The sequence below is a fragment of the Electrophorus electricus genome, chromosome 6, assembly GCF_041902795.1.
Source record: "Electrophorus electricus isolate QZ-2024a chromosome 6, ASM4190279v1, whole genome shotgun sequence".
In the NCBI taxonomy this organism is placed as follows: Eukaryota; Metazoa; Chordata; class Actinopteri; order Gymnotiformes; family Gymnotidae; genus Electrophorus; species Electrophorus electricus.
Window position 1 is genome coordinate 32,112,056 of NC_137502.1, and position 27,500 is coordinate 32,139,555.

Sequence of the window (27,500 nt, forward strand, 5' to 3'; positions counted from 1 at the left end):
AGGCCGAAGGGCATGGCCGAGCGACTCAGCGCTATGGGGGGGAGGAGAGAGAGGAGCGTGAGTCCGAGAGCGACACACCCTACAGCTCTCGTAGTTAGTACTGCTCATATCAGAGGACTGCAGCAACACTAGAGCTAAAAGTAGCTAAACGTGGTCATAGCTGCAACAGCAGAAAAGCCAAGTGAACTGAGAGAGAGACACAGAGAGAGGGTGAAAGATAGAGAGAGAGAGAGAGAGAGAGAGAGAGAGAGAGGGAGAGAGAGAGAGAGAGAGAGAGAGCAACATGTTAGTTGTGCTAGTATGATGGGTGATGAGTGTATAGCAGCATGTCTACATAATGAGCAGGTAAGAAGCTGGGAATGAGTGTGTCCTCCCCCATCTGGAAATACACACACTCACACTCTCTCACACACACACAAACACACACACACACTCACGCACACGCACACACGCATGCACACACACTCACGAACACACACACACACACACACACACACACACTCATGCACACGCACACACGCATGCACACACCCTCTTACCCACACCCTCTCTCACATACTCTCTCAAACAACCCTCTCTCACACACACACACACACACACACACTCTCTTACACAGTCTCTCACACACTCTCTCACACACCCGCCTCTCTCTCTCACACACACACACACACACACACTCACGCACACGCACACACGCATGCACACACACTCACGAACACGCACACACACACACACACTCATGCACACGCACACACACACAAGCACATACACCCTCTTACCCACACCCTCTCTCACATACTCTCTCAAACAACCCCCTCTCTCACACACACACACACACACTCTCTTACACACAGTCTCTCACACACTCTCTCACACACCCGCCTCTCTCTCTCTCACACACACACACACACACACACACTCTCTTACCCACACCCTCTCACACACTCTCTCACACACCCGCCTCTCTCTCTCTCACACACACACACACACACACACACACTCTCTTACCCACACCCTCTCACACACTCTCTCACACACCCGCCTCTCTCTCGTACACACACACACTTTCTCACACATGGCACAGGAGGCCTCACTTCAGCTCCCTGTCAGCTAATAAGCTGTAGAGCAGACAGAGAACAGCCACACCTGCTTCACCACACCTGCCACCTCCTACCTGCTCCACTCTATTCAGCACGGAGAGAGGGAGAGAGAGAGGGAGAGAGAGAGAGAGAGAGAGAGAGAGAGAGAGAGGAACTCACAGGGTCGTGTTAACAGAAGAAACTGAACGGAGACATAAAAAGTGACAAAAGGAAAGGTTGACAGAAGGAGAGAGAAGAAGAGCAGAGCTGCTGAGGAGCGGAGAGTGCTGACTTCCACCCCCGCCAGTCCTGGCCCCTGCCTTCGGAGCCCACGGCACAACGCGCCTGCCGGAACTCTCCGTGGTGCTCAGTGGAGTCCGGGCAGAGCTGCTGGTGAGTTTTACAGCCAGAATTACCCGCCAGTGAGCACCGGAGGACCGAGGTGACGGTAAAAGACAGATTAAGGCCCAGTTTGTCCGCATTCGCACGGCACCACAGTTCAAACTCGGCTGGCACCGCTACGCACCGGGAAACCTTGTCCCTGACTAGCGGAAGGCCTTAGACAAGCAAGCTAAGCTGGGAGCTCTCCGTGGTGCTGAACGCCCGTCAACTGTTGTACACCTCAAAGTGCTCTCCGAAAGACTGATGTAACAGCCAGTCCTCAGCTGACAGATTTGCACATTCAGAGGAGGATGCACCCAAGTCTGGCTCAATGCAGAGGGGGCCTCAGCCCGGGAATAGCAGCTGCCTGTCCCTTGCGTCTCTCCAGCACACTGCGCTCGCTGTCTCCCTGCTGCTCTCGCCTGGACGCCTCTTCTAAGACATCTTCCACCGCAAAGCTTCGGCCAGCTGTGCAGGCGAATCGTTAGTGGGGACCGGGGGGGGGGGGGTGCTCTAGGGTGTAGGGAGGGAGGTGTAGGGAGCAGGAAGGAGGGAGGGAGGGAACAAAGAGCAGGGTGGGAAGGTGTAGTCAGTAGGGTGGACGGAGAAAACGGGGCAGCCAGGCTGGTTACTGGTTATACGGACATTAGTCAAAACTGAATATGTGAAGGGTGGCATTACTATGCACACATGCACTCCAATATGTAGTGCATGTATGACAAGTGTTCACACACACACACACACACACACACACACACACACACACACACACACACACACACTGTCACAACTGGCCACTCCCTAGCATCCTGTCATCATGGTTACTCTGTCTCATGTCTTTATTTTGCTTTTCTCCATTGTTGAGTTTCCTCGCCTTTCACTGGTGTCACCTGTGTCTTGTTGATCCTCATTAGTACATGCATTTAAACCCCGCGTGTGTTCAGTCTTGTGGCTGATCATTGTGATTCCAGGCCTTTGTCATGTTTGTGCTGCCTGTGGTAGTTCTAGCCTGTTGTGTTCATGTTACTGTTCTAGTGTTCATGCTGCCTGTGTGTTACTGTTCTAGTCGTGTTCACGCTGCCTGTGTGTTACTGTTCTAGTCGTGTTCACGCTGCCTGTGTTACTGTTCTAGTCGTGTTCATGCTGCCTGTGTGTTACTGTTCTAGTCGTGTTCACGCTGCCTGTGTGTTACTGTTCTAGTCGTGTTCACGCTGCCTGTGTGTTACTGTTCTAGTCGTGTTCACGCTGCCTGTGTTACTGTTCTAGTCGTGTTCATGCTGCCTGTGTTACTGTTCTAGTCGTGTTCACGCTGCCTGTGTGTTACTGTTCTAGTCGTGTTCACGCTGCCTGTGTGTTCACGCTAGCCGTGTCCTGTTTTAGTGTGTTTCTATTTAGCCTGTTTAGTTATTTTCATGTTTTTCATGTTTTTGTTTCTTTTTTATCCTGTTTCTCTCCGTGTTGGTATTTTGACCCTGGACTGTTCTAACTACTGTGAGTCTGGATTCTCCCCTAATAAATCTCGCTCTTCTCAACGAAACCAGCCGCCTTGTAATCGCTCCACATTACACACACACACACACACAAACCTTGAATTCAGATTCAGCACATCTGTCCATGCTAGTTGCCTATATTTCCCATGAGCCTCCAGCAGCAGGAAGGCGGGCATCAGTGGCTAATCTCTGTCTTCCAGCGCCTTGGTATCAGTCTCCATCTTAATCTGTGTTCTCCCGCACAGTGCTCACCTGCTGGCCCACATCGTCCATCAGTACTGGATTAGCTCCAGGACAGTACTGGATTAGCTCCAGGACAAGCTCTCCCAACCTACAAAGATGCTATCTAAAACACCACAGCACCACAGATGGGACCGCAGGGGCTAATTGGAATAATCCATAGGAAAATTGTGGCTTGTCAGGGGATAAACAGAGAAAGCCATCATTTTTCCAATGATCAGGAATATTTACAGTGTGATTTCTTTTCTCAGATTTTCTTCTTCTGTTATATGTGTTTATACACGTGAACTAAATATAAAAAGTAAATAAATAATTAATGTTAGAAACAATAGATGAAAAAGTCTTTTCTCTAGGGTTTATTTTGGAGATAACGAATGCTTAGAAAGAGAGAGACACACACAGAGAGAGAGAGAGAGAGAGAGAGAGAGAGAGAGAGAGAGACATTTATGCATTTGTTCCAGATAGCTTTATATACAGTTGTTCTAATAGTTGTCTGATGGCGCTGTGTGTGTGTGCGTGTGTGTGTGTGAGAGAGAGAGGTTGTGAATAGCTTGACTAGGAGTGTGTGTAAAGAGCTGATAGTGGTATCAATGGGCATATGAGACTTGCTGGAGAGCTGACTTACCAGCCTGTTTAACCTTTAACTCTCTCCTCCTCTCTCTCTCTTCCTTTCATTTTTCATTAATCTACAATTTCTGCTAGCTCATACCTTGACCAGGGAAACTTTATGCAGTAAACAGGGCCCAAGCAAGTTCTGTAGAGAACTTAATCCCACAAACACACGCAGGCACACGCAAACACACGCAGGCACACGCAGGCACGTGCCCTCTCTCTTCCTACTTTTCAGCTTCCTTACACTCTCTGCCTTCCCTTTATTTTTACTCTCCTTCTTTCTCTCCTTCCCTCTCTCCCTCTCTCACACGCTTCCTCTCCAAGCATGTATCCATCCCCTTCTTGCTGTCTCTCTCTCACTCTCTCTCTCTCTCTAAGGAGGTGAGGAGGTGAGGTCGAGGAGGGGAGGCGCACGTGTCACTCTGGGGCAGCTGGTGTGAAGGAGCTGAGACTGGTGTCTTCCTAATGGAGACCCCATTCTCATTAAGAGTAGAGGAGACGGCTGATTGGATTTGACTCATTATCCAAATACAGTAATTAAAGCCTGAGGGTGGAGAGAGCAGGACCCTGAGACACGAACACACACACACACACACACACACACACACTCACACTCACACACACACACACACACACACACTCACACACATGCTGTGTGTATACACAGACACACAAATACCTACATACACACACCTCCTTGTATGAATGGAAAGACCAGAGAAGACGCAGGCAGGGGAGACCACGTCCTGGAACACACCATTAACTCTACCAAGTCGGAGTCTACGCCAGATCCCAACGTCTCCGCCTCGCACCGTAACAAGTGCCCGCGCGCAGGACTTGATCCGCTAACGACTCATATATACCCCTCTGCTGAATGGAGCTAGCGATCAGCTGCGCATGTTGAGGGAGAATCTAGCCAACACGGAGATCACGTGAGCGTTGACGGCGAGGAGAGCGCTGGAAGTCGTCCTGAATTTCTGCTGCGCTCCATGATTCTCTCTGCCACCCTAAATTATTAATCGGGCTGAGGGTGACGACTGCCTCCCAAGATATCAGCCGAGGTGAATATGAAAGGAAACCTAGCCGCTAGAGAAAGACCACGACAGCGAAGATGTAGTTGTAGCTGACGATGTAGCCTGTGATGTAGTTACTAGAGGAAGTGATGTAATGTGCGGGGGACGGTAATGCAGCCGTTCCGCTTTGCCCTTTCACCCGGATTTACATGTGATGGCCCAGAGGCCAAACAGGTCCATAAACCATTCGGTTAACTGAAAACCGGCACGGAAGTTGGACAGAAAACCCGGACTGAACCCGGATTTGTGGGCCACATTTTCCTGTAGCGCAGCAACTGTGGCTGATCAGAGGAGTGACGTACCTTACAGGTGATTTCGTCCAATCACTGGCGCACTGATGAAGGGAATAGTAGAAGTGTGGCTACCCATAGTGAAGTGTGTGAGACTGCAGGGAAGGTAGTGCAGCCCATTGAGGAAGGACTCCATCAGCCTTGCCATGATTGGCTCGGGAGTGCGGACCTTCCGAACAGATCTCAGCTGCAGTATGGCTGATTAGCACTTAGCTCTCTCCTCTGAAACCGCACAGCCAAAATGGCCGCCGCAGCCAGAGAACAACAGACCTGCTCGAGGCACGAAGGGAGGAGAGCAGAGGGTGGAGAGGGTGGAGGGACAGAGGGTGAGCCGGGATGAGGAGCCGCTCCATGCCACCGCTCGAGAGTCACGATGAGACGAGACGAGAGGAGACGAGAGGAGGCCAGGCAAGAGATGAGGCTGAGTGGGCGGGTTCCCTGCCAAGGAGTGAGGGAGAGCCAAACTGACACAAGTCCAGAGGAGAGAGAGAGAGAGAGAGAGAGAGAGAGAGAGAGAGAGAGAGAGAGAGAGAGGATAGAGGGAGAGAGAGAGAAATAGTGAGAGAGAGAAGGATAGAGGGAGAGAGAGAGAGAGAGAAAGAGAGAGATAGAGAGAGAGAGGGAGGGATAGAGAGAGAGGGAGAGGGAGGGATAGAGAGAGAGGGAGAAAGAGACAGGGGGCTAAGGCAGAATCCGGGAGAACAAATAAATGAGCAAACAAAGTGTGAAAAAAGGCAGAAAAAGAATGGAATGGAAAAAATGGAAAAAGAAGTGAAGAAAAACGGCATGAGGGGGAGAGATGGAGAGGCGGAGAGGCGAAGAGGTGCCGCATGTCTGAAGAACGAACCCCTCGCCCACAGCGATTACGCCTTCACCCACAGCAGGAGGAGGGCGTGTGAGAGGCAGAGATAAGGACACAAAGCCTCCCTTTAGCGGAGGGCCGCGGTCCCCTTCAGGTGGAGCGGCTGGAGGGCTCCAGGGACCCCGCGCTCTCTGAGCCTGCCAGCTGGTCACGATCACTCGCGCCTGGCCCCGGGGTCCCGCCATCACCCGCGCAGAACCCAATTACGGCCCCCACAGACCCCAATAACACGCGCACCCCCCTCCCTGTCAAAGTCACCGCGGTGGACACTTGAGTGCCTCCTCGTCCTCAATCTCGTTCACGCTAGGCCCAAGAGGTGAGGGGCAGAGCTCTGTGGGCAGCAAGTGAAGAAAAAAAAACAAGCAGCGTGGCCTGGACGAGACAGAGGCTTTGATGAATGGGAGGGGTTGGAGGTGGGGTGGGGGTGGGCTGTCAGAATGCCTGACAAAAAAAACAAAACAAGAAACTTTGTGTTTATGAAGACAGCAGATGCACACACTGGCCCAGAAGAAACAGAGTGAAGATTAACACCTCCTGCCTGAGAAGATCACCCCACCAGTACCTCAGCTCACAAACCAGCTCACAAAATAGAGGCTAGGGGAGAGAAACTACTGTGATTTTTTCAGAGTTACTCTCACCCTTTCAGGAAGCAGCAAACACAGGATATAAACAAAGTGTGCGGGGCCGAGGGTAAATCCAGCAACAGCCAGCCCTGCTGAAGAGCTTCTGGCAGACCAGGCGGCAGGAGCTAACAACGCCGGTGTTAGAGTTGGCACTGCCAAGCCTACGGCGAGAGCACACTGCAGAGAGAGTAAGGTCAGAGGGAAAAATGGAGAGAGAGTGGGAAATGGGGGAGTTAAGAGAGAAAGAGAGAGAAAAAAAAGAGAGGGGGAGAGAGAGATGGGGCAAGGAGAGAGAGAGAGAGAGACAGAGAGACAGACAGAGAGAGAGAGAGAGAAAAAGAGAGGGAGAGAGACAGACAGAGAGAGAGAGAGAGGGAGAGAGAGAGAGAGAGAGGGAGAGAGAGAGAGACAGAGAGAGAGAGAGGTCCTTTTCTTCCTCCAGGCAGTCACAGCAGCCTATGCAATTGCTGTTGTCACAAGGATGTATACAGAGAAAAGAGGGTGTAGCGATCGTCTCCTCAGCCAATCACATTTCCATCAGCCTTTTCAACAGCTGCACTTACCAGAATGCTGCACTGCAAAAATAGCACAGATGTGTCTACACTATTGTGCACAGCTTTGAAAACATTATGGCGCACGGGGGTTGGGCGCCGTGAGGTTGACACTCCACCACCCCTTCCAGCAGGAAAGGGCGGAGCCAGCTATGACTCACTGCATGTAGCCTATAATTAAACATGTTGGTGAACTACTACACAAAGGATGGTAGTTATGTAACTGTTAGTAATCATATCTCTTTACCTCCATACAGTATCATAACTATGTTTAACAAGGATGTTATTCTGCGCCTTCTGTGTCCTCTGAAAAAAAAAACAAAACCCAGATTCCTGCACTAAGTTCTCCGGGTTCTCATCACAGTGACTCAAGTTTCACAAAAATATCAACACTTCATGCTTTCTCATTCAGCTCATGCTGCCTCACTTCTGCAAGGCCCCTCCCTCTTCACGGGTCCTACTCCCGTACTCCTGCACAAGGCCGTGGGCTCAGAGTCCAGAATCACCAAACACACATTTCCACATAACAGGGCTAGCTGTGTGTTGTAATGCTGCATGCAACCACAGGTTCAGGCCCGGGAAGTTTTCCTTCCACTGCCTGAATTTGCAGTCTGAGCAGGCAGAATTATTAGCATTTTTTAAAGCTGGTTAAAGCCAGTAGGACTTTTACTTTTTTTTTTTTCTTTTTTTTTTTATCTTGGCAGGACTTTTACTTTTGAAGCTGAACTTATACACCCCGGTATGTGACAGTGTTTACACACCCACAGAGGTAGAGCCTGGAGAGAGTATGTTTTTTACAGTGTGTGTGTGGGTGTGTGAGAGTGCGAGAGAGAGAGAGAGAGAGAGAGAGAGAGAGAGAGAGAGAGAGAGAGGAAACGAGAAAGAGAGAGTGGGAGAGAGGAGACGTAGCAGGCCCGACGGCACCACAGATGGCTGGGTGTCTGTCAAGAGGAGACACGACCCGCCCCATCCAGGAGTCCGTCAGGAGGGACGGGTGTCGGGAAGACAGGCCCCTCTGGGTGCAGCCCGCCCAATCCAGGAGTCCGTCAGGAGGGACGGGTGTCGGGAAGACAGGCCCCTCTGGGTGCAGCCCGCCCCATCCAGGAGTCCGTCAGGGGGGACGGGTGTTAGTCGGCTGCCCTGTCACTCCGTTAGTCACTTCATTAACCTCTCCACACACTGATGCGCAGCCTCTCCTCGCGCACGGTGCCTCCCGCCCCTTTTTAATTCCCTTGCACCACGGGCGATGTGTTTATGTGCTTAAAGCACAGCGACACGTTCGTTACTCGTGACCATGCGACCGAAGCCGGCGTGTTCGGCATATGGTGAGTGTTTATACATCGGAATGCCACAGCAGCTGAGTACGACCGGCACGGGGGAGGAGGCGTCACCTGCTTTGAAGGGCGCCTTGGTGTCAGAGCGCGCTGCACCAACACTGGCACACACTGTCAGTGTATACCAAGCTTGAGAGATATTAAAATATAGTCTCGAGGCGTGCAGGATCATAGACATAAGTGTCTTAAAGTCCCTCTCCTGTCATCAATTAAATGCCTAAAAACACATCTCTGTTTGACAAAATTACATATTTATAAGTTGTTCCCCAGAAGAAAAAAAATCTCCTAATATCTTAAACGTGCACTCTACACGTTTGCCTTCGTTCAATAAGCGCAGATTTATGAATATGCAAATAGGGCCCACCTCTGTCTCCACCCACCCCAGCTCTATCTTAGCGGCTCACCTTCAACCCTGCTCATCAAACACAAAACTGAGCCTGTTTTCCTAATCGCTGCTACACAACGGTCAGTGGTTATATAAGAGAACCTGCCGTTGACCTGGAACGTGAATCACAAGAAGAAGAGCACACGGTACGGGGTCGCCTACACGCCGATGTGTCAGAACGGTAACACAGCTAACAGCTAGTTCAGGTTTCACTCTCTACGACATTAGAAATGTAACAAGAACAGATAAGAGCTTTTGGTTCGATTCGGTTATCAGACAGCTAATAACGTGTTGTAAAGGTAAACATCCACAAGCACCGATAGGACGAAACGCTTTGAACGCCTGGATTAGCCTTACCTGGCTAACGCTAACGCTAGCCTCTCATGAGCACGCCCTTTATCCTGACACGCTTTCTTCATGAACAAGCCCGAAGTCTGAAGAAGTGTCAGAACTCTCGTAATGAATATGGCCGTCATCTAATCGGCTTGGCTGACACACAGTTGTTGTTGTTTTTGTAACATTCTTCATTAACATCTCCGAGTCGTATAAAGTGTCTTGTCAGCATCTGACATGAGTCATGGAGAAACTCAGCAGGCTAACGTCGGAAATTGTCTAGCACGCTGCAGATTTGTCAAGGGATAAAACGCAAGAAGAAAAACCCTGTAGTTGACCCTCATGTTGGCTCACACTTGCTGTGTCCCCGGGATAAACTGATGGCACAGCACCAAATCCTCAACGTACGGTTTTTCTGAAAAACCTTTTCAAAGATACTGTGGACAACGGCCACTGCTGGACGTCTGGCTGGGACCTGACTTTCCCAAATAAAATGCGCCTCTGATATTATGCCTCTCTGATTTTCATTCTTTTGGAAATACGTTAAGGAATATGTTTTCTCATTTCGCAACTTTGCGACCAGAAATAGAACACGTGTTTGCCATTGTTTTGAAAATAGTGAAACTTAGCTTGCAAAATACACTACACCTGACCTCTCCTTTGCTCGTTTCACTGTGGCATCATGCTACTGACATGGAAAGCCCCACCCCACAACTTGACGAGATCGGTTTTCTAGATTTGTGACCGATGAAACCGTGGCCGTCTGAATCTGCATTTTTGAGTCATTGGTACGCTAGAGTTCAAACGCTGAAATGCTCAGCCATGACGTTGACTGCGTACTTCACACATGGACATAACAAGGTTTAAAATTTGATTTTCAATGGAGGGGGTATTTAGGGTGTGTAGATACGTATGGTCTACAAGCTTAGTGTACATTTCAGAGTGTGTGTGTGAGTGTGTGTGTGTGTGTGTGTGTGTGTGTATATATATATATATATATATATATATATATATATATATACATACACACACACACGCGCGCGCGCGCCCGCGCGCTGTCTGAAACTGAACTAAAATATCAACGTTATTCGACCATGAGGCAAGTGAAAAGCACAGGCGAGCTTTCCGGTATAGCGCGTCGGAATACTAACACACACCCCGGTATTTTCACCAGGTACGCTATACATAGCCCCTCGCGCTCCCGCGTGCATTGGGATTTTCGACAAGACAGTATGAGTAGGTTTTAGAGAGCGCGTGGGGTTGAAAATAGCAATGGCGCTCCCCCGTTGTGAGTCATAACCGAGGATGGCGTCCTGTTCCATCTCCATTCCGACCTCTGTCCACCTATTTGCCTGATCCTAGCGGAGGATAATTACACGCCCACCCTTCTGCCTCGTGCCACCGTGCCTCACTGGAGAGTAAACCGGTTTAACGGGCATGTCACTCTGAACGGAACCGTTACTTCTGTGAAGTAACTAAACCTCAATCGGTAGATGGCAGGCTATTGTGAACTAGCATTCTTCTAGCACCCGGATCTGGAAGTTCAGACTAGTGTATCGATTTGCGTATCACTCTAATCCTTATCCGCGCCAATGTGACTGGGGGAGGGATTGGTTGCATACATATTCTAAAAATGGCTCCGGTCCAAGAACCACCGCCCATACAGTGTAACCTAACCTGCAGCTCCACGGTGAAATACAGAGCAAAGAGCGGGAACTGTCCGAATCAGATAAAATAGGGAAAATCTGCAAGTCTGAAGTGTGTGTAAAATTTGCGCTATAGGTCCCACTGAACCGTTTTCCTATAGGAGACTGTAAGAGTAAAAACCCGTAAGTCTTTAAAAAAAAAAAAAAAAAAAAAAAAAAAAAAAGGCGGCGTGTAGTCACGTGACCAAACGTAGGCAAAAGAGCTTTAATCATGCTGGGCCCGAGGCTACTCGAGGTAGGTAAGATCAGTTGGAATACGTGGTTCTAGATTTCTCCGTCTGCTTCTGGAACGGATGAGTCCCTAACACAGACTAGGAACAAGACTAGTGCCCCTGTTGCTCTGTGCAGGGTTCAGGAGACAGCCCACTCAGCCCTGTCCCAAACAACTGTGGTGCTGTCGGCAGGAAGGAGCTAACATCACTTTGCTCATACCAGTGTGTGGTTTACACAGCAACTGTGCGCTGCCCAGAGTGCCTGGAGGGTGAATCGCGCGTGTGTGTGTCCTAGAACACTTGTTCTCATCTTTTCGTTGTCTACGTTCATCCTGATCTGTCTGTTTTTACCACTCCTAAACCTTCCTCTATAAAATATCAGAACTCTGCCCTTGCCTGGTAGCTGGGGGCTAGTGCTACCGATTATTAAATTTAAGAATGAAATGCATACACACACACACACTCTCCATAATTTCCCCAGACTTTACATAAATACATACAGCAGAGAACACTGCAATTTCATGTCTATATTGTAACATCATGGAGAAAGTGGAGATCTGGATGTAAAGATAATGAGAATGTGGCCACTGTAACGGCAACACACAGGTACATTCATATAGCAGAGAACATCATCACTGCTACATGTCATAACAGCAGACATAAAACAGATAATGCACACACACACACACACACACGCACACGCAGTGCCATCTTCAAAGACCCATTTGAAAGAAGCCAGCTTTGCCACCCAGTAACCCTCCCCCCCTCCTGTCCCAATATATATTCAAAGGCCATCCATTAACCTTTCACTCTCACAGGCCTGCCTGTGATCTAAGCTCTCAGAACAGGGCTTTGAAGAGCAGGCCTACACGCTGGAGTCAGGCAGACAGGAAGAGACAGAGACAGACAGAGAGCGTTGAGAGAGACAGATACGCTGAGCCGGAGGGTGAGGGTGATGGAAATAGAGGTGGGAGCTTGGAGTTGACTAAGAAAATTAAGACGGAAACAGATGAGGAGACGGAGAAGAAAAGGAGCAGGGCTGGAGAGAAAGGGAGAAGGAGAAAGAGTGGTAAGAGGAGAAAGAAGGGTGACTCGAGGCAGAGCGGGAGGAGAGGAGGCATGTGTCTGAACACACGGCCACGAGCTAGACGGCATGGCGCACTCCGGGCTCCACCCCTGGCGTGACTGGGCCTCTCCACCCAACAGCCACCTGCTGGGTGGGTGTCAGAGGTGAAGAACGTGTGACGTGGAGGCGGGGCGTGAATTCGTGACACGAAAGCAGGGGCGTGGACGCAGCGCTGGGCGAGTCGCGCGCGTGCCGCCAGGGATGGGTGGTGGTGGGGGGTGTCTGACAAAGCGCCATCATCATCAAACACTTATCAGAGGAAACACTCGTGCTGAAAGGAGCTGAAAACATCTGGGACTTCAGAGGCGGAATGACAGGCTGGAGCATGGAGGGCAAAAAGGGGAGGAAGAGAGGAGGGAGCGCTGGTGAAAGCACGCAAGAGTGCGCGCTACAAGACCCTTACGCAAGAGTGCGCGCTACCAGACCCTTCCACAAGAGTGCGCGCTACAAGACCCTTACACAAGAGTGCGCGCTACAAGACCCTTACGCAAGAGTGCGCGCTACCAGACCCTTCCACAAGAGTGCGCGCTACAAGACCCTTACACAAGAGTGCGCGCTACAAGACCCTTACGCAAGAGTGCGTGCTACCAGACCCTTCCACAAGAGTGCGCGCTACAAGACCCTTACACAAGAGTGAGCAGAACACCACGGTTTAGGCACATGCGATAGGAAGACAGATTGGGCCAGTCAGAGAGCGGCTGGTTCTGTAATCCCACACACACGCACACACACAAAAGAAACCCTCCCTGCGTTAAGCTTCCCCGTGCGCCGGTGAGCCTGTCTCTCATCCTATTAAAAGGGCCTAATGCTATTTCACGGCCGGGCGTGGACTCGTGGCGCCGGCGCCCCCCCTCCCCCTGTTTCTCAGCCTGGTTACGGGGAGGTGCGTGGCGGGCCGTCTGCCTGCCTGCCGGCGCCAGGGAACGCTGCCTCCCTGGATCACCCATGGGGTCTGTCGGACCATCTCGTCCGCGACACAGACAAACACACCGCACGCCGATAGGCACCTCCCGCGAGACAATCTGCCCACGCGGGATGAGACTGATGTCTATGGGAATAGGAGCCCATGCACGGAAGAGAAAGGGGAATCTTCTGGGATTCTTCTGGGATTTTTGGGAGCTGGCCATGTTGAGTAGTTGGGCAGTGGAGGCACCGTGCTTGGTACGGGGGGAGCGAACCACCGGGTTGGTGAGACTGGGTTGGACTGGGTTGCCGGGTGATGTACCTGGTGGGAGGACTGGTTGGACAGATCACAGTAGATTGGTACACTGGACAAGGGGGTAATTGGTTGCTACATTGGGGAGGGGTAATAGAATTTTGTGTTGGGTACTGGGGAAATAGATGGTAGAGTTGGATTGGGGACTATAGGTTGCTGTACTAGGTAGGTGGTATAGATTGCTATGTGAGGTGATAGGCTGCTGTACTGTGTAGGAGTAACAGATTGCTGTGTTGGGTAGGGGGGTAATAGGCAGCTGTACTGAGTAGGGGGCGATATGTTGCTGTACTCTGAGGGGTAATAGATTGCTGTGTTGGGTAGGGGGGTAATAGGCTGCTCTACTTGGTACGAGGGTAAGATTCTAGGTTGGGATCACACTCCTATTCTGCAAAGGTGTGTAAGATTTATAAAGTTAAATCCATCACTTCGTATCACCCAGTTGACTTCACTAATTAATTCTACCCGCTGGCTTGAGCTAATTAGCAAGTCCAGGTGGTTGGAACAAAATGTTGGGAGGACTTTTATTTTGTGAACCTGAACTATCTGTCTCTGTTGCTGTGATCCCCAATGAGTGAATGTGGGGGTGGGGGTGTGCGGCATTAAAGCCTAGCTGTATTAGAACGTGTACACTAATGCGTGATGATGGTTCAGGTCTTTAGGTTAGCGGTGATTATAGCCTTACTAATCTCAACTAGACCCACCTCCTGCTCCCCGGCACAAACCCACTCGCACTAATGCACTAATGCACTCGAACACGTGGAGAACACACACTCATAGACTGCACATCTGAGAACACATACTCATAGGTTACACATCTGAGAATACACACTCATAGGTTACACATCTGAGAACACACACTCATAGACTGCACATTTGAGAACACACACTCATAGACTGCACATCTGAGAACACACACTCATAGGTTACACATCTGAGAACACACACTCATCAGTTACACATCTGAGAACACACACTCATAGACTGCACATTTGAGAACACACACTCATAGACTGCACATCTGAGAACACACACTCATAGGTTACACATCTGAGAACACACACTCATCAGTTACACATCTGAGAACACACACTCATAGGCTACACATCTGAGAACACACACTCATAGGTTACACATCTGAGAACACACACTCATAGGTTACACATCTGAGAACACACACTCATAGACTGCACATTTGAGAACACACACTCATAGACTGCACATCTGAGAACACACACTCATAGGTTACACATCTGAGAACACACACTCATCAGTTACACATCTGAGAACACACACTCATAGGCTACACATCTGAGCGCTGGGTTTTTGCCCTTGAAAGTCAATCTGAATATGCCAGTTAGTGTATAGGGACAATTTTAGTGTGTGCAGGCAGAGGAGAAAGAGAGGGCAGAGAAATTGTGTGTCTGTGTGTGTGTGTGTGTGTGTCCATATGCCCACCTAAAGCTTCCTTATTCCTGCAGGCTGTCCATGTGAAGCAGAGGAACCTTGATAACGCTCAATTGATTACTAATGCATTATTAATACTACTCTAAACGTAGGTCACAGCCAAAGAGCTCTGGGCTCTCTCTCTCCCTCACACACACACAGGTTTAATGAAGCAGCTTGATGCTGGGGCAGAGCATGTCCATTGGAACAGTGATCACGGTACATCAGCTCAGCACACCATGCTGGGATGACGGGAAGCTGGGTGGGTGATAGCCAGCACACACTCCCAGAGCAGCTCAGCACAGCTCTGTCAGCTCCACCCCCACCGCAGTTTAAGACTCGCTCTTTAGACACGTCTCTTCTTCCCGCTCACACACACACACACCCTTACTTTTTCATTTTTCTTCCAATACCCTAATCTGTATCGCTTTGATACCCTAATCTGTATTGCTTTCTCTCCCTCCCTCGCTCTGTTTCTCTCTCTCTCTCTCACCCTCCCTCTCTCCATCTCTCACACTCCCTCTCTCTCTCTTCTCGGCCTAGGCCCCAGTTGGGGCACAGCAGATGGTGTGCCAGTGTCCGTGTGGAAGGGTACCGGCTGGATGACCTCCTTTGACCCCCCCAGGCCTTTAACCCCCCCCCCACACACACACACCAACAAATATCAAAGCCTGAGTTCTCCTGCCGTTACCATCACACCAGCTGCCGCACCCAGTCACACACACACACAGAGTGTACGACATGTTTATGGAGAAACGCACAAACAAGGCACCATTTGGCTCAGTGCACATGCACGGGTTGTCCTGCACATACACACACACCCACGGGCACAGGGCAGTTGGCTGTAGTCAGCAGTACCATGCCGCAGGAATGAGAGTAGGACACAGTACCAACCTTGGGCAGAGGGGACGATGTTGCTGAGGGCGATAGCGCAGGTGCAGAGGACCCAGAGAGGCGGAGCCATGTCGGCGGCAGAGCGGGGTGAGGAGGGGTAACAAGCAGACACTTTAGAGGGTCCCTCCGCTCTCCTCAAACCCTCCAAACGTGGAAGAACCTGGGAACAAGACAGACACAAAGAGGGAAGTGCAGATAGAACGTGATAGAGAGAGAGAGAGAGAGAGAGAGAGAGAGAGAGAGGGATGAGGTCAATACTAATAGCAGGACTTCAGTCGTTCAGTAACAGCTCTGCCATTCCACTTGGCTTTTTTTTTCCGTTTCCTGCCAGTGAAGTGCACGCTCATGCAAATCCTGGTGGGAGTGTCTCAACAGTCCCACCACCGATGACAAAGAGATAGCCCAGACGGGTCCAGCCAGGCTGGAGGGTGGGGGTGGAGGTGGTGTCTCAGCTCTTCCTGCTTGAGATCCCTGCGACAGGGCATGGAGCTTGTGCAGGCCGCGTGCCAGGGCATAGACCGGCACCAACGCAGCAGGAGAGATGGAGACATAGGCACTGGACAGAGAGATGGCCATGTAGAGGGACAGAGGTAGACAGTGGACAGTGGTGAGTCTCTGGTGCCTCAAGGATGCTACACATCTCATTTGCCTAATGAAATAAAGGAGAATGTGGAAGTCTCTGAGTGTGTGTGTGTGTGTGTGTGTGTGTGTGGTGTGTTCTTGAAGTTTTATCCTCTTCCCCCAGGGCTGCAGAAAGAGCCACTGATGGAGGCGCTGACGGAGGCAATTGTAGAGGCTCTGATGGAGGCAATGCATGACTCGAGCTCAGAGATGGAGGTGTTGATGGAAGACCTGATGGAGGCACTGATGGAGGCACTGCAGGACTCGAGGTAATACGACGCGTGCTGAGCCTCTGATAGAACAGACAGATTGTGCTGCGTGTTTATAGGGAGACAGCCAAGGTGTGTGACTCAGCGTGTGTGTGCGTGTGTGCGTGAATCCTTAAGGGGTTTTACTTTGATCCTTCTAACCCTCTACCCTCTCTTCTCATCAATCTTTGCAAGTCATAGATGGGAAAAATAGATCTGTGCTGAAAAAAGCAGGGCCATCAACACACACACACACACACGCAAATGAGTATGCTTAACCATAAAATCACACGGCACACAAACCAAAGGAAACACGCTACTCACTCTGGCTCTGGTGTGTGCGTACACACTCTGGATGTAGTGTGTGTGTGTGTGTGCCTGCACAGCTGGGCTGTTGCTTGGAACTGGCAGGTTTCTGGTGTTTAATGAGAGACCCAGAGAGAGCCCGCACCTCCTCTCTCATTCCCACTCCCTTCCATTCCGTCTCTCCGCTCCAGCGTCTAACTCATCGCTCCGTCCGCATGGCTGGTGCTGCTCCCGTCCCCGCCTCCTAGCACTCCGTCTGCCTGCCCCACACCTCCCCTCTCCTCCTCCTGACCTTCTCTGATATTTACTCTCCTCTCCTGTGACACAGACCAACCCACAACCACCAGCCTCAGAGACAGGGGGAGAAGGGTGGGTGGGGAGGGAGGGAGGGAGGGAGGGAGGGGGAGAGAGAGGGGGAGAGAGAGAGAGAGAGAGAGAGAGAGAGAGAGAGAGAGAGAGAGAGAGAGAGAGAAAAGAAAAGATGAATTGCGTAGGGGTGAGAAGCTATAGGGAGGGAGGGAGGGAGACACACACAAACATGTAAGAGTCAAGATGACTAACTAGTGTGACTAACAAGGCTGGGCCTCTTATTGGCAGAAGCCAGAGAAAGATGAGTAAAGAGAGAGAAGAGAGAAAAAGAGAGCGAGCGAGAGAGAGAGAGAATCCTTTTAGAGGGAAAACTAACTGCTCCTTCACCAGATAGTTGTACAAAAAAACTGAATCAGAACACCATTAGCACAGTGATACTATTAACACACATGATCACTGACTAGAAAATAAGTCGCAGCAATTTGTCACATTACAATAGTGAAGCTGTTATCAAGCGTCAAGTTTAAAAACATAATACATAATTGCGTGCTGGTGTTATACAACACGCATATGTTTGTTAAATCTGTTCCCGTCCATGGCGACGACCACGGCCAAGCAACATCAAGACGTGACGCTGGGAACACGTTGCCGGTTTGATGTGAAGGACAGACAGAGTTTCAGAAGCCTTCGAACATATGCTGAAAGAGCAAAGGTCCTGCTATATCATGATGTGTGTGTGTGGGGTGGGGGGTGGGGGGTGGAGGAAGGTGTGGATAAACAGATGGAGATGTTCACAGGCACCTTTCTCAGTGTGCTGCTAATGGACAAAGCCAGTGTGCCCCCCCGCCCCCCCCCACTCCTGTGAGGGCCACATGAGGTCTGTTTTTCTCCTGCTTTTGGAGCTGTTAATAAGAAAAAAAAATGTCTTTCAACCCTTCTCTTTTGATCCTGCCTCTGTCTGTACTCAGCACAATAGCCCTCCTGTGGTCCGCGCAGATAAATAGACGGAGGGAGAGAGGGAGAGAAACAGCCATATAAATGAGAGAGGGACTGGAGATACTGAGATAGAGAGAGAGAGAGACGGGACAGAGACGGAGGGTAAGGGACAGGCCGAGAGTGAAGCGAGTGAGAGAGATGGACAGAGGAGAGCGGACCAGTGGGACTTGGCAGTGCCTCATGACTGGTCTTACCCTCATATCCAACACTACTGACATCCCTGTTTCTTTTCTATCGGAGGGGAGCGTAATATTTTGCTGAACGCTGTGGAGATGGTAGTCTAATTCCATACTGGGGGAAGGGTAGCTAAAGGATGGAGTGCAGAGGGGAAGTGAAAGAGAGAGAGAGAGAGAGAGAGAGAGAGAGAGAGAGAGTTCAGCATGAATTTTAAACTGAACATCACTCTCATCTAATATACCTCCTTTTTCCTGCTATTCATTTAGAGACAGCCCTGATCCGAGGCAAATAACCTAATTATGTAGTTATATTAGAACATCATTATAATCACCGCTATCATTATTATCTATTCGCTTAGCCGACACACTCTTCTAGGCCACTGTACTGTACATTCATTGCACGCATGCCGCGGTTCAACACGCGTCCCGGGTCGCAGGCCCGGTGCGGGTAGAGCGCGGTAGCGCTCGTTGGAGGAGGCGTTTGTCGGCGGTGGCGGCGGCGGAGGAGAAACAGCCCATGCCTGTGTTTTCCAAAACCCATTTATATAGCAGACACAAAAATGACGCGGAGGCTGCGCTGATTGCGTGTGAATGCAGTCACTGTTATTAAAATCACGCATGACTTTTAACATGGTAAATGTGAAACGTATCACAATTTGATTGCGGTTTTTGCAAAGAAGTGCTGCGCCGCCGTTTAGTGTGTGTGCGTGCGTGCGTGTGTATGTGTATTACTTTGCATTAGGGTTTATGGGGAAGTGTAGGTAAATGTGGCCGTTAAGTGGCGGGTGCTCAGTGTGCGGTCTGGCCGTTTGTACGACTAATGGGGTGTGAGAGAGAGCACGCGTGGGAGCGAGCGTCGGGCGGCCTATACATCGTGCGCGTTTCTTTGTTTTTGTTTGGTGGGGGGGGGGGGGGGGTGCGTCTAAAGGAACCACTGGCCAACGTGGCGCAGATAGCTGTGAAAAGAACTGCTGGAAGTGTAATTCATTTGTTAGCCTCATAACTAATCACTCGTCAAATTGACGTAATTATCGCACTTCTCCTTCTGAATTCCACGGACACACCGTGAAACCGCATTACCGCCGCGTGCCAGGCTCTGGCTACGCTCCTCACGTTCAAATCACCGTTTTACAGAGGAAGGTATGACAGTCGCCGGTAAATCTAATCTAATGATATGCAAATTTGGTAAAAGGACAATTAGGGCCGCTCAGGCTGATGTTGACATGCGTGTCAAACCCTCGCGCCCCCCACCCGGGATGATTAGGAATTAGAGCCGATATGACTGCGTTAGCGGCAGGCCATCTACTCTGCCCAATTTGGTGTTATCCGTGCTCGGACATCATGCCCGGTGGGGAAGGTAGCCTGTTTTTGAAAATCCTTAATGGCGATGCCGCCTCGCGCTAATGTTTGGTGTCCGTAATTATTGATCCGGTTACAGGCTAAGCCACGCGGCCTCTTACGTACGATCAATTGGACAGGGCGGTGCCGATCTCCCGTGACACGTTTGATAAATGATACGAGCCAAATGTAAATGGGTTCATAAAGCCCCTGTTGTGATCTGCGTAACTCGTCGATAAATCTACTCTGACACTTCTCGGTTGCACTCCCAAATATAGATCAACAGTAATAAAGAGGGACTCGCGCACGAAACGGAGCTTTCTCTACATAAGTAAGACCATAAAACACACCGCCACGCGCTGCGCATAGGTTAGGCATTTAGATAGGAAAACAAAACACACCAAAAGACTTAACACCCACACCGGCGCGCGAGCCGCAGAGGGCACAAGTCCTGGCCTATTCAGAGAATGTTCAGACAGCCATCTCTGCCTGCACAGAAAGTCATCTCGAACACAAGTGCCATCCCTATACTGTGGGAATCACAGTGTAACCTGTGCCCAGACAAACTGAACCTGCATGACACGGGGAAAGAATTCAAAAATAAATCGCAGCCTCCTTAATACCCGCACAAATAGGCGCTGCACATTCTCAGAGCCCATCCAGCCTGGCAGCTGTTTCCCACCCCCTACACACGCATGCTAAACCGGCAGTTAGACTACGGAAAAAGACGCGCTCGGAGGGCAGACGCACAAAGACTCAGAAACGTCCGATATTTCCTTATCCGTGTGGTCCCTAACCCGCAGAGCCAGTTTCAGACCGCCACAGATTATGTGAATAAAACTGAGATGCTCCACTCAGGCCATGCAATCTGTCACATAGAACAACACAGATTAGATCCAATTAAAGGCAGTTGGACCTGCATTAGCCTGTATGTTTAAGAAAAATGACTTTTTTTAAATAAATAAACAATGTTACTATCTACAAAAGTAAAAAAAACTTTAAATGTATGACCTCATTAACATTTGTAGAAAAAAAAAACTTTATTTAAATAGGGAATCTTTTATTAACATTATAGGCCATTAAAAATCCAAAGCTGACGAGAGGTCTTATGAAACACCCTGAAGTGGGAGATTTCCTTCCAGCAATAGCGCGCCCGCCGCTTTATTCTTGAGGCGTGTAGGTAGGCTGTCGCTGACGGCCCGTTTTCGTCATTCACGCAACAGGGAATCGAGGCGTCCGCGGTGCAACTGGTCCACCTCTAGCTAAACGTCTGTCTGTCTCCCAGCCCTTCAAGCAGGAGGCAGGCCACATGCTTCCCCAAGAACACCAGACGATTGAGACAGCAGAAAATTATCTCGGAGAGTGCTGAGCGAAGCCAGGCAGCTAGGCTCTCTCGTGTGTGTGCATGTGTTTCATGCTTGTGCGTGTATTTGTGTGTGCGCGAATACGTATGTTTGTGTGTGCGAGAATATGTATGTGTCTGTGTTTGTGTGCACCTGTGTTTGTGTGTGTGTGTGTGTGTGTGTGTGTACCCTTTGAAGCAACGGGATTAGCCTGTGAACTTGTTGTGTCTGTACATTTTGCACGCGCACTATTGGTAGTTCTCTCTTTCTCGCGCTTTCAAATGCTGCTGCGCAAATCATTAACATGACAGTCCTGTGTTGTACATAGCGTTCCATGGTAAATATCTGGCGCGGGTTTAAAGCTGACTGTGTCAGCATTGACGACTCCTCCATCTGCTCCCGGCAGATAGGAAACGCGACAGCGCGCAGCTCGCTAGCATTCATGCTGTAACAACGAGCGGCTAGTGCCAGGCTCTCCACCGCCCCCCACAAAAAAGAAAACACCCTATCATTCTTTTGTGGCCACCACAGAGAACAGCCACATCCGTGCGCCAGTCCATGCGTCGAACATCAGCATAACACCACATCTACACAACTCAAACACGCCACAACGCTAACTTCGGCCGTATGGGGATTTTTTTAACGGCAAATATTACACGTATAAACAGCACCTAAGCTACGTGTGTTTATATGTCCCGACAGTGTCGCGGCGATAAAAGGCTAGGCTAGATTTCACACAATGCTGCAAGGCAGCCGACAACGACCGTGGCCTGACGTTCTCTAGCCGGCGCGCGCGATGGGCTATTCAGCGAGGCCGGCGCGAGGCCCCCCCCCCGCTCCCCCCGCTCACCGGGCTGGCCGCGCGCGGCTGCTCGAGCAGCGGCGCTACTTATTTTAGCATAAAGGCGCCACCGGAGTGCTTGATGCAGATGGGGCGCGAGCGGCGGTTGTAATGAGCCATGTGTCAGACACAATGCGTTTGATTATTGCCTCAGAGCGAGAGGTGCCGCGGAGGGGAGAAGAAAAGAAGCCGCGCCGCCTCATACATGATGTGGAAGAGACGACAGGGAGGGAGGGAGAAGCCGACCAGGTCTTCCGTGGCTCTCAAGAGACGTCTTACGCACCTTTTTGGGAAACACGCGCTCACCTGTCTTCTCGAGGAGGGCGGGCCAGTGTGTTAATTGCGAGCTCACTTCGCTCGCCGAGGCCGCGCGAGTGGAAGCGTGCGACTAGCTCGGGCGCGGGCTGACTGCAGTGCGTTCGTCGCGGTGAACCGCGTGCGTGCGTGCGTGCGAGAGAGAGAGAGAGAGAGAGAGATGAATAAGGGTGAGGCTGTCACTGCTTATTGCCCTGATGCAACAGGAGGCCACAGGGCCAGCCGTCACCAGAAGGCCTGATGAGCACGTGGGGAGCAAACAGGAAATCACCCAACATCACCTTCCTGTCTTCTCTCACCAGCACATGCTGCTAGCTGCTCTTACCCACTGTCTTTCTCTCATGTGTTTCTCTCATTAGCTCATCTGTCTCTCTCTCTCTCTCTCTCTCTCTCTCTCTCTCTCTCTCTCTCCAACAATGGATTTCCGTCTTTCCCCCTGCCCCCCCCCCCCCATTCGAATCAGAGCTGTTTTGTAAACAGCCGCGCTACGTCTCTACGGCGCATTAATAATTTAAAGCGCGGCTCTGCGCAGGGGCAAGTGGCAGGCCAGTCGCTAACTCTGACATCAGCCTCGCACGCCGCCAACAATGGGCTCTGATAACATAATCAAACGCTAGACCCAGTGTGCCATGCTGTAGTGCCCATCAACTGGGACTGGCGCGATGCCACTGTGTGCCAACGCTCAACCAGGAGCCGACATATGAGTCACAGCAAACGCGCACATACATTCGCACATGCACACACACACAAACACACATGTACATCTGTTTTTTATGTTTTTAGTGGGGTCATGACCACATGCCTGTATATAATAAGATGTCTGATGGCCTTACAATAACCTCAACCACAATATCCATATGGGAACAATGTAGGTTACCTCTGTTTTTCTCTGGTTCTCCTAAATAGTCAGGACATTTTTGTCTTGAAAACGAACAAGTACACAAAAATGTGGTATCAATCTTCAACTATAAGCCACAGAAAAAAAGTTCACACGTGTATTCAAACAGGCACGCATGGGCAAAGTCCTCACTCTGCATTGCCACGGCAACAGAGTGTGTGCTGTCCGACGCCACCACTCAATAACGTGAGAAAGCATCTATCCCCATGGCAGCGTTCACCTTCTCTGGGCCAACCCACTCACAGAGAGAGAGACAGGTGGTACACTACTGATCCCACACATGGATACACACGCATGGAAATACACGCACACACACACACACACACATACACACAAATGGATATACATACATACACACACAAATACACACACACATAGATGCACAACGTAGCATAGCCATACATGATGCATGACTGTCTCCCTAGGTGGAACACGGTCTGTATCTACCTGGCTTGGTCCAGCATATGAATGGGGTGTGTGTGTGTGAGAGAGAGAGAGAGAGAGAGCGAGAGAAAGAGATGTATAGAGTTTGATGGGGTGACCCCATTCTGCCTGACATGGTTATCCAGCTAAGATGGGCAGGACAGGCTCTCAAAGACTCACAGATACAGCAGAGTCATCCCCCCCACACAGACACACAAACACATACAGTCTCACTTTTTCTCCCAGATCTTATGACACAGTAGCCCAAAGTCAGAGCCTGTGAAGAGAAATGTTGCCAGACAGACCACAGTACACACACACACACACACACACACACACACACACACACACACACACATACACACACACAGACTCCTCAGCTAATTCCTCTTCAAACACACAGGCCCATCTAACCCTGGTTACCATACTGCCACAGTCGACCCCCTTCCTCTGACCCAGATGCCCGATGCTCAGAGAGAGTGGAGGGAAAACCCTCCGTGATGTTGAAGGGGAAGTGTGTGTGTGTGTGTGTGTGTGTGAACGCCAGCCGGCCGCCTGCATTCAGTTTCCCTTTTAAGGGACCTTGTGTTGGGACCTTATTGACAGAGTCCAAGGCTGTGTGGCCTTCCGTCCATATGCAGTCTGCTGTTTTATCAAGGGACCACACACCTGCACTTAAACCTCTTCACACCACACAGTCACACACACCTGTGTTTGAAGTCATCATGTGAGGTCATACGGGTCATGTGAGGTCATACATGTTATGTCATACATGTAGTCATAAAAGGCCTGGGAGTGTGAGGACACACATATGTGCAAATACCTGTATGTAAAAAAACGTGTGTAAGCTCTAAACAAAAAGAAATGTTTTTGCCCTTAAAACAGAAGTTAAACAGTCAGAACCAACTGGACTGGGTTTGTTATTCTTGTTGTACTGTTTCTCCTACATAGTACAATTGTCTGAAAATGTAGAAGAACACAAACACACACACACACACACACACACACACACACACACACGCTCAAACACACTTAGGCATGGAGGCAATTTACTTGGACTATGAACGCTCTATACCATATGCTGTTTTCCCACTCTTTCATACACTTATTGGCAGAGACACATACAAGCCAAGGGAAGTACGTCCATACTACTGAACATATTACAAATGAGCCCTGTGTGTGTGTGTGTGTGTGTGGATGTGTGTGCGTGCATGTGTGTTGTGTGCATGCGCGTGGTGTGTGTATGTTGTTTTGTTTGTGTGTGTGTTTGTGTATGTTGTTGTGTTTGTTTGTGTGTGTGTATGTTTTGTGTGTGTGTGTGTGTGTGTGTGTGTATGTTGTGTGTGTGTGTGTGTGTGTGTGTGAGGTCTCTGCTCAATCCTGCAGTCGTGCCTTAGCAGGTGTCGTGTTCCACTCGCTGCATCTGTTAATTAGGAACAGTTTGCTGCTGAGACCCTCCAGCTCAGCATGGCTACTGCCTTGTGACTGACCATTAGAGCAGAGACCGGATCCAAAGCCTCTGTTAGGCTCTGCCTTTCTCTCTCTCTCTCTCTCACACACACACACACACACACACGCACACACACACGCGCACACACACACGCGCACACACACACACACCCTTCCTCCTGTTTCTCCTTTCCTGGGGTCTGCGAGCGCTGATGCATGCTCGCTGCTCCCCGTAGTCAGTGGTGTTGGCAGGGCCGCAGGCTGCGTGTGACCTTTTCCCTCCGGATGGAGAGGCTGTCCAGCCTGGGCACTCCGACTCTCCCAGCAGCTCCGCCTTTGTTCTCCTCTCCAGCTGCACACTCCTGCTCCTCCTCCTCCTTCTCTCCCTGCCCCTGCACTGTCACATTCACGCTGTCTCCCAGAGAACCCTGGATAGAGACGAACATCCACACTTTCCCTCTGCAGCCTGTGGCTTTTTTTTTTCTTGCTGCCTTCACTAGGGCTCACTCGCTCGCTCACTGACTCACTCGCTCGCTCACTGACTCAGTTGCTTACTGAGTCGTTCACTCCCTTTACGCAGATATGTTTTCAGGATCTACAATTTATAAACTGCGATGGAGACTTAGGAAGGTTAGATGTCCCAGGTAGGGTGGCTGCTTTCAGCCTCCATTACGCACGCACACACACACACACACATAATGTGTGTGTAATTTTTACATTTTTAATAAATATACATATTTTACTATAGAGCAATGCAGTTACTCCCTGGAATCTTTTCTCTCTCTCTCTCTCTCTCTCTCTCTCTCTCTCGCTCTATATATATATATATATATATATATATATATATATATACACACACACACACACACACACACACACACACACACACATGCGTGTGTGTGTGTGTGTGTGTGTGTGTGTGTGTATTTATATATATAAAATGAATAAGCAAATAACTAAATGAAAACCCCCCTGTCCTTACTGGGCAGTAACATAGCTGCTAGTCTACCAGTGTTTCTGTAGCTCTTCGACCTCGGCACACTGAGCACAGAGACACAGGCGGAGGGACGGAGGGACACACAGGGACACAGGCGGAGCTCAGGGAGCAGGTGCTGGTGCGCGGTAATCCAGTGGCGAGACAGAGCCACTCTGGGGTGGGACGCAGAGGCAAAGGCCCGCTCATCTGGAAGAAGGATGAATTATTTACAGGCTTTCACTTCAACAAGAAAAACGTCAGGTTGTGGTCTGCCGGCTGCCCTCCGCCCCGAAGCATTGCAGCCCTGCTCGTAACACACCGTGTACCAGAACGCTCACATGCTCACTGACGGATGTTTAACGCACGGAAACTGCAAATCAGCTCATTAAAACCATGCATTCGTTGGCGAATTATTTATGGTCTGCATGTGTGCACAGATTAAGATTATGGCCATTTGTTCAAAACTGCTATCGCTCATCTATCTGATTTACCCCGCCTGATGTATTAACTCGACGACATTAAAGCGATTTGCTCTAAGCTGGATGCGGTTTGGGGGGTGTGGGTCTGGAAAGCGCCACGGCAGGCTGCATGTGAAAGGGATTTCTCCTGACAATGTACGATGCAACTAAGGCCGTATTTTCTCCTGTTCAGCTCCTCAAACGCACCTCGGAAAGCCTCGGAAAGCCAGAGGAGGTTTAACCCAGAATGGATGCTTCTCTCTCTCTCTCTCTCTATATATATATATATATTTCCCCCCCCCCCCACTCACTCGTTGTTTCACCCCCCCCCCCAAGGTCTCATGTTCCTGACTCCTCTTTCCACAAACAGCAGATCGATGGATTTAAGTTCACTCAATAACCACCCCAGAACATCCTCCGTTGCCTAAATGGGTGTGTGTATGTGTGTGTGTGGTAGCTTGGGTTCTGTGTGTGCGCTTGCGTGTGTGTGTGTGTATGTGTGTGTGGTAGCTTGGGTTGTGTGTGTGTGTGTGTGTGTGGTAGCTTGGGTTGTGTGTGCGTGTGTGCATGTGTGTGTGTGTGGTAGCTTGGGTTGTGTGTGTGTATGTGTGTGTGGTAGCTTGGGGTGTGTGCGTGTACGTGTGCGCATGCTTGTGTGTGTGCGTGGGGGTGTATGTGTGTGTGGTAGCTTGGGTTGTATGTGTGTGCGTGTGTGTGTATGTGTGTGTGGTAGCTTGGGGTGTGTGCGTGTACGTGTGCGCATGTGCATGTGTGTGGTAGCTTGGGTTGTGTGTGTGTGTGTGTATGTGTGTGTGGTAGCTTGGGTTGTATGTGTGTGCGTGTGTGTGTGTATGTGTGTGTGGTAGCTTGGGTTGTGTGTGTGTGTGTGTGGTAGCTTGGGTTGTGTGTGTGTGTGCATGTGTGTGTGTGTGTATGTGTGTGTGGTAGCTTGG

The 27,500-nt window shown here is 50.1% G+C and overlaps 1 protein-coding gene across 8 annotated transcripts in view; it reads right to left on the minus strand.

Annotated features, from left to right (window-relative positions):
- adgrl1a (adhesion G protein-coupled receptor L1a) overlaps positions 1-27,500 on the minus strand; it is a 108,424-nt gene that overhangs the window by 45,142 nt on the left and 35,782 nt on the right. For all 8 annotated transcript variants that reach the window (XM_081716508.1, XM_081716506.1, XM_081716509.1 and 5 more), the window contains exons 2-3: positions 15,851-16,010; positions 1-31 (exon numbers count right to left, since the gene is read on the minus strand). The exon at positions 1-31 is cut by the window's left edge and continues 183 nt beyond it. In XM_081716508.1, the coding sequence (XP_081572634.1) occupies positions 1-31; positions 15,851-15,920 (101 nt within the window). In that variant the 5' untranslated portion in view covers positions 15,921-16,010. The remainder of the gene's footprint in view (positions 32-15,850; positions 16,011-27,500) is intronic.